The following is an 8,261-nucleotide window of genomic DNA, read 5'->3' as shown; positions in this document are numbered from 1 at the left end:
AATTTAGAATCTACACTACCCCAGGATGCTTCCAAATATGTTTCAGCTTTATTGGTCCAGTGGTTCTTGAAAGAAGATTTTTAAAGATTTTTCTTATGTATTTCAATGTAAAACTTGGATTCCCTACTGTGGCCCTGCCCTACCCCCGGGGGTCATGATTTGAACAGTATATAATCTACACTACCCCAGGATGCTTCCATATAAGTTTCAGCTTTTCTGGCCCAGTGGTTCTTGAGAAGAAGATTTTTTAAGATTTTTCCTATATATTTCAATGTAAAACTTGGATTCCCTATTGTGGCCCTGCCCTACCCCCGGGGGTCATGATTTGAACAATTTATAATCTACACTACCCCAAGATGCTTCCATATAAGTTTCAGCTTTTCTGGCCCTGTGGTTCTTGAGAAGAAGATTTTTAAAGATTTTTCTTATGTATTTCAATGTAAAACTTGGATTCCCTATTGTGGCCCCGCCCTACCCCCGGGGGTCATGATTTGAACAATTTATAATCTACACTACCCCAAGATGCTTCCATATAAGTTTCAGCTTTTCTGGCCCTGTGGTTCTTAAGAAGAAGATTTTTAAAGATTTTTCTTATGTATTTCAATGTAAAACTTGGATTCCCTATTGTGGCCCCGCCCTACCCCTGGGGGTCATGATTTGAACAATTTATAATCTACACTACCCCAGGATGCTTCCATATAAGTTTCAGCTTTTCTGGTCCTTTGGTTCTTAAGAAGAAGATTTTTAAAGATTTTTCTTATGTATTTCAATGTAAAACTTGGATTCCCTATTGTGGCCCCACCCTACCCCCGGGGGTCATGATTTGAACAATTTATAATCTACACTACCCCAGGATGCTTCCATATAAGTTTCAGCTTTTCTGGCCCTGTGGTTCTTGAGAAGAAGATTTTTAAAGATTTTTCTTATGTATTTCAATGTAAAACTTGGATTCCCTATTGTGGCCCCGCCCTACCCCCGGGGGTCATGATTTGAACAATTTATAATCTACACTACCCCAGGATGCTTCCAAATATGTTTCAGCTTTATTGGTCCAGTGGTTCTTGAAAGAAGATTTTTAAAGATTTTTCTTATGTATTTCAATGTAAAACTTGGATTCCCTACTGTGGCCCTGCCCTACCCCCGGGGGTCATGATTTGAACAGTTTATAATCTACACTACCCCAGGATGCTTCCATATAAGTTTCAGCTTTTCTGGCCCAGTGGTTCTTGAGAAGAAGATTTTTTAAGATTTTTCCTATATATTTCAATGTAAAACTTGGATTCCCTATTGTGGCCCTGCCCTATCCCCGGGGGTCATGATTTGAACAATTTATAATCTACACTACCCCAAGATGCTTCCATATAAGTTTCAGCTTTTCTGGCCCTGTGGTTCTTGAGAAGAAGATTTTTAAAGATTTTTCTTATGTATTTCAATGTAAAACTTGGATTCCCTATTGTGGCCCCGCCCTACCCCCGGGGGTCATGATTTGAACAATTTATAATCTACACTACCCCAGGATGCTTCCAAATATGTTTCAGCTTTATTGGTCCAGTGGTTCTTGAAAGAAGATTTTTAAAGATTTTTCTTATGTATTTCAATGTAAAACTTGGATTCCCTACTGTGGCCCTGCCCTACCCCCGGGGGTCATGATTTGAACAGTTTATAATCTACACTACCCCAGGATGCTTCCATATAAGTTTCAGCTTTTCTGGCCCAGTGGTTCTTGAGAAGAAGATTTTTTAAGATTTTTCCTATATATTTCAATGTAAAACTTGGATTCCCTATTGTGGCCCTGCCCTACCCCCGGGGGTCATGATTTGAACAATTTATAATCTACACTACCCCAAGATGCTTCCATATAAGTTTCAGCTTTTCTGGCCCTGTGGTTCTTGAGAAGAAGATTTTTAAAGATTTTTCTTATGTATTTCAATGTAAAACTTGGATTCCCTATTGTGGCCCCGCCCTACCCCCGGGGGTCATGATTTGAACAATTTATAATCTACACTACCCCAAGATGCTTCCATATAAGTTTCAGCTTTTCTGGCCCTGTGGTTCTTAAGAAGAAGATTTTTAAAGATTTTTCTTATGTATTTCAATGTAAAACTTGGATTCCCTATTGTGGCCCCGCCCTACCCCCGGGGGTCATGATTTGAACAATTTATAATCTACACTACCCCAGGATGCTTCCAAATAAGTTTCAGCTTTTCTGGTCCTTTGGTTCTTAAGAAGAAGATTTTTAAAGATTTTTCTTATGTATTTCAATGTAAAACTTGGATTCCCTATTGTGGCCCCGCCCTACCCCCGGGGGTCATGATTTGAACAATTTATAATCTACACTACCCCAGGATGCTTCCATATAAGTTTCAGCTTTTCTGGTCCTTTGGTTCTTAAGAAGAAGATTTTTAAAGATTTTTCTTATGTATTTCAATGTAAAACTTGGATTCCCTATTGTGGCCCCGCCCTACCCCCGGGGGTCATGATTTTAACAATTTAGAATTTACACTATCCCAGGATGCTTCCACATAAGTTTCAGCTTTTCTGGCCCAGTGGTTCTTGAGAAGAAGATTTTTTAATGACCCCACCCTATTTTTGTCTTTTCTTGATTATCTCCCCTTGTAAGGGGACTTGGCCCTTTATTTTAACAATTTACACTCCCCTTCACCCAAGGATACTTTGTACCAAGTTTGGTTAAAATTGGCCCAGTGGTTCTTGAGAAGAAGTTGAAAATGTGAAAAGTTTACAGACGGACGGACCGACGGACGGACGACGGACAACGGGTGATCAGAAAAGCTCACTTGAGCTTTCAGCTCAGGTGAGCTAAAAATGTATTGTTTTGCATGTGCAGTTTTAAATTTACTTCAAAAGTTATACTGGTACTTTTTTGACATGTTCATATGTTATAAACTGTGGATTCCTCATTGTTTGTGGTGGATCAATGTTCGAGGGTTAATCACCCTTATCCATTTACATCTTCACAATTTTTTTTATTGACGTAACACTTCAATAATTAAACTTCTACATAAACAACTTAAGATACCCTTGAAATTACATCTCACAAACAGGTAAAATTTTGGTTACTCAGGAACATTGACACCCTGACAAACCCCATCAAGTTGAAAAGGGGAATCAAAATATGTTCTTCTGAAACAACTTTCCAAATATGAACATTGTAGCATGTATCAGAAAAAATATTTGAGGAAAAGAGATTAAAATGCCACCAGGGTGATTACTTTTTGGACCCAAGAAATTCCTGTTTACTTTTTATATCAAAATAAATTTATAAGTATTATATCATAAACTTATATGTACTTTGACAACATATCATACTGTATGCACTCAAATACCAGTGAAAACAAATAGTTTTCAACTGAATCACAATAAAAATCCTCTGAATGAATAAATAATTTATTGAATAAATAAATATTTGAGTAAGACATAAGAACTCTTGATACTGAGAAAATGCATTTCATGATAATCTCTGTTACAGAAACATTTTCCTCAAGATTTCAGAACATATATTTACATTAAGTCGTATACATGTATAGCTCTTTTTTTTTTACACACACTCTCAATGCAAATGTCTTCTTTACTTTATGACATTATCACTGAGTTAATCAATAATAAATGAACAAAAAGTCAAAGACCAGATATTCAGTTTATGGAGTACTAAAGAAGTTGTCTTCTTGCAAGGATACTAGACAGTAAACACAGTTCAGAGGAATGCTTCAATAAAATCACACACATTGAATTAAGGAGAGTCGCACATATTCACTGGTATATACATCACTTCTGTCAGAGACACATTCATTTATAGAATTTTGTAGCTTTGCAAGACTAGATTTTGGCAAGAACATTCCATTTCTCTTAGACTGGCACAAGGTCCATACAAGGCTGCTCTGATTCCATGTGGGCTTCAGTTGGAGGGCAGGTGTGGTTCAGGAGATGCTCATACTTGCGGAGTTTCTCGTTGAAGAGGTACCGGATGCCATTGTTGATAAAAGGCACACACTTTTTGTCCCAGTGCTCCCTGTTGCACTCTGTCGACCACATAACGGCTTCCCGGATCTTGGTAGTCAGGCCCTCATCCAGACTGTTGAACCGGTTGCCATAAAGCTGATGAACTGTGAATAACCTCCAAACTAATCTCTTTGCCAACAGGTGGGGTTTGCCTCTTACATCTGAGCACAGTGACCACAGATCGACTGGTGTGATGGTTACTGGGGCACGTTCGGTCGGCCTGGTGATCCAGATTCTGTCGAGGTTTTCTGGAGTCTCATGTAGGATCTCGTTGATTCCATCACATTGCTTGCAATCATCAGGGTTTGACTTGATGCTTGCAGAGGTCCAGGCTCGGTTCTGGGCATGAAGGTCCAAGTAGCTAATTTTTCTTTTCTTCAATGGAAATTGGTTGGTGTCCTCTGCAGCAGATTCCTCTGGAAACAAACGCTTCTTAGATTTTGGATACAAGGAGGATGTGGCAGTGAGGATTCTGATGTCATCATGTAGAGTCTGCTCACTCTGATGGACCCGGATGCTTGGGATGATCATTGCCAAGGCAGTTGTTGGTTTGTCTTGGTTACTGGAGGTCACTGATCCCGAAATATGACAATCAACTGGATTTGTTAAGAGACTTCTTGGATGTTGTGTAGCAACACTGGTGGTGGAGAGTGGTACTTGGTGAATTGGACCAGGTGGTGCAGAGGAAGCCTCCTTTGAAACAGAGGAAGCTGTTGAGGTACTAGGAGGGCTTGGCACTGAATGACAGCTAGGTGGCTCTGCTGTATGGTTTACAGAACAGGACAGCGTAAAGAGTGGAGGTACAGACGTAGCCCCTGTTGGTGCTGCTTGGAGGGATGATGGAGCCAGTAAATTTGACTGCTGTGGATAACACACTGAAGGAGTGACAAGTGTCTCTGTATACCTCTGTTGTGAAGGCAGCTGTCCTGGTGGTAGCCCCTGTTGAAAAGATGGCAGCTGAGTCCTCTGCAGAGGATTCTGCATCATGGATTGCATCTGCTGAGAAGTGTTCACTGAGTGTGGAATCTGTAGCGATGAAGGTCTCTCCTGAGGTTGTGGAAGCTGACTTGTATGGATGTTTGCCACAGGTACAGAAATCTCTTGAGAAGGTTGTACCATACTATTCATGGGCTTGGACTGAAACATCTGTGAGCTGATTGGCTGTGATGGAAGATGCTGGGGCACTGTTGATTGGTTAGACATCTGGAATGGTTGCTGAGCAGGAATTTGATGAGATGGAAACATCTGTGAAGGCATCTGTGGAAACTGAGGAACACTAAGTGCTGGGGATTGCTGAGTTCTTTCCCTCTGTGGAAGCACCGCATGAGTCAGTTGTTGTGCTTGCTGTGGTTTCTGAAGTGGATTGATCATCTGAGCTGTTTGTGTTGATGACTGCTGAGTTACTGAAGGATGAGAAGTGGAGTTCCCTTGAGATGATGCTGAGTTTGTTCTCTGTTGGGCTGAGGCATCTGCATTCTTCCTCTGTTGAATTGCAAGTTTGATGAGCAGGACATCTTGTTGCGTCAAGGAACCATTTTGAATGAGATGATTAAGTATGAGCAAGTATGTGTCCTGATGCTTAACAAAACGTCTCAGTGTTGATGATAGTAAATCTATCATTTGCTCCTTCGTTTTCCCAAACTTGTAGATGTATCTTAGGTAGTTTCTGGCCTCCTCTTTTATTGTCACATTACTCCTGGTAATCAAAGCTGATTGAAAAGTATCTGACAACAGCAGGGAATTGGATGGATCCTGTTGAGGTCTACCTGTTGCTGAAGTAGATGACATGCTTTGGGATGCCAAGACTGCTGGAGTTGATGACACCACTGGTAGGGGTTTCATTGTGACTGAAGTTGATTGCACTGGTAGAGGTTTCATTGTGGCTGAAGCTGATGGCACTGGTAGAGGTTTCATTGTGGCTGAAGTTGATGACACTGGAAGGGGTTTCATTGTGGCTGAAGTTGATGGCAATGATTGAGGTTTCATTGTGGCTGAAGTTGATGACACTGGTAGAGATTTCATTGTGGCTGAAGTTGATGGCACTGATTGAGGTTTCGTTGTGGCTGAAGTTGATGACACTGGAAGGGGTTTCATTGCGGCTGAGGTTGATACAACTAGTAGAGGTTTCATTGTGGCTGAAGATGATGGCCCCATTGTAGACCTTATTGCAGAGGATTCCAGTTGAGTTGCATGTACAGGCTGCCTTGATGCTGATCCTTCTGTACTGGCTATTTGGATGGCTGGACATACTGTTTGTCTCTGAGAGTTGACTGGAGCTTTCTCGGGCAGACTAATGGTAGATGGCAAGTTCTGTCCTTGTGATGATGACAACTCAGTGGTTGACCCTTCTACAAATCTCTGTACTTTGGATCGTATGATTGGTGATATCCATGTGTAATCCCTTTGACGTGGTGGAACAGTGGTATATACTTTGTGTGTAGATGAAGCGCTAGTTGCCTGCTCCTGTGAATCTTGTGAAGATGCGTGGCTGCTTTCTGTCAGGCAGGAGGAGTCACATGAGGATTCCTGGCTGCTTGAGTCCATGGTTGGAGGAGTAAGAGGATTAACAACAGTGTTTGTCCTGCTGATGACAATGGGGGGCACTTTCTGGGTTTCCATGCTAGGCTTTGTTGTCACTACAGCAGTTTTCTTGATGATGATTGGTGGTACTTTGAGTTGTTGGTCCTCTGACTTTGGAGAAGGCCTTTGAGTTGTAGCAAGGCTGACTGGTGACTTAGCTGTCTGGTGTGGTGGTGAGACAGGAGAATGTTGAACATGTACTGTAACAATGTTGTGATCAGTTGTTCCATTGGTTTCCTGCTGAGTAGTGGTATCTACTGAGGCATCACATGGCTTGTCAAATGGCATCTTGCTGGGTGATTGTAGAATGGAAAGTCTTTTGGCTCTGGCAGGTGTAGACAGGGCCCTCTTCTGTTTCTCCTTCATCATTCTTCTGATGTGGGCTTTGGAAGGGTTTGGTTTGGTGACTTTTACTTTTTTTGCCCTGAAGCATGTAATAGGTAGACTGGAGTCCAGATCCTCTGTTGAACCAGTGAAGTAGTTCTGCTTCTGCCTGGAGTTCAGCTCAACCCACTGGACATCACTGGCCTGTTGAACATTGGAGGAATCTGACACATCTATAGTCTGTCTTCTTTGGACAACCTTAGAGACACTCTTCTGGACCCTGGAGGCAAATTTTCTTATCTTTGTAACAAGGCCTTTCTTTCTAGGTGTGGTTTCCCTTTCTTTTGGATTAGCCTTCATTCTTTGAGGTGTTGGTACATAGCTGGCTGCATGTCCACTTCTTTGTTGAACATTACTGGAGAAGATTTTGGTGAGGCCTTGCCTTGCTTTAATCTCCACAGGACTAGGCTGATGATTTTGGGAGGCAGGTCCAAGCTGAAGCTTTGGTGTGGATTGGTGTCGAGGAAGCTGTCTTCGAATTATTTTTCCATGGATAGGACATGGTTGTTTCCCTTTCTGCTTCCACAACTTCACTCGAGATCGGGTGAGATATCTTGATCCCAGGTGAAGATTCATCAATGTGAGAGGTGATGGATGTCTGGTATGAGATCTGGTGAGATACTGTGGATAACGTAATCTGTTATCAAGTCTCAAGGGAGTAGGACTGGACTCAAGAATCTGGCAGTGAGATATTTGATGAGATTTTGGCATTCTGTATCTAGGCCTCCTTGGAGATGTTGTTGTTGACTTCAGTGGTTCATTGGCTGTTGCTGTGTCAGCTTTGGACTGATAAATTCCATCCACTGGAATCCTAAGAGGAGATGGACTTGAGTGTCGGGTGTAGGTGGAGAGCCTCACATTGACTGGCTGAATGGGGTGAAGGTCACAGCTCTCAAGGTCACATTCTATCTGCTGGCTATGTGACACTTGTGGCTGGTGAGGGATTGATGGGTTTGCATCCATCTGTGAATAAAAATACCACAATTAGATCACTGAAGTTGGGAAAAAGTCACTGTATTTAAGGTACACAGGATAATACTATCAACACTCTATAATACAAGTGAGGAAATTTAAATTTTTCATCACACAGATGTATTGAACTATCAGAACATCTAAAACATTTAAAACTACATGTGTCAGGAGACCTGAATGCCCCTAAAAAAGCCCTAAAATGTGCAAATAACAATGGGTAGAACAGGCACACAAATATCATACTGCTGCTTTTGTTTTCTGGAATAAGTTGTCTATACCACAACAGACTTAAACTGCATGAAATGGTG

At 41.6% G+C, this 8,261-nt stretch overlaps 1 protein-coding gene across 1 annotated transcript; it reads right to left on the bottom strand.

Moving 5' to 3' along the window:
• Positions 1 to 3,462: 3,462 nt before the first annotated feature.
• On the bottom strand, positions 3,463 to 7,944 carry LOC133200843 (uncharacterized). Its single transcript, XM_061336658.1, has 2 exons — positions 6,799 to 7,944; positions 3,463 to 6,750 (listed from the first exon to the last, which is right to left on the bottom strand). Exons 1-2 carry the CDS (start codon positions 7,942 to 7,944, stop codon positions 3,865 to 3,867), a joined length of 4,032 nt encoding a protein of 1,343 aa, XP_061192642.1. The 3' UTR covers positions 3,463 to 3,864.
• Positions 7,945 to 8,261: the final 317 nt, after the last annotated feature.

This window comes from Saccostrea echinata, unplaced genomic scaffold, assembly GCF_033153115.1.
Source record: "Saccostrea echinata isolate AGI-Se365-2 ecotype Australia unplaced genomic scaffold, CSIRO_AGI_Sech_v1 ptg000041l, whole genome shotgun sequence".
Taxonomy (NCBI): domain Eukaryota; kingdom Metazoa; phylum Mollusca; class Bivalvia; order Ostreida; family Ostreidae; genus Saccostrea; species Saccostrea echinata.
The sequence above is the reverse complement of the archived record's forward strand: the minus strand, read 5'-3'. Positions and strand labels throughout refer to the sequence as shown.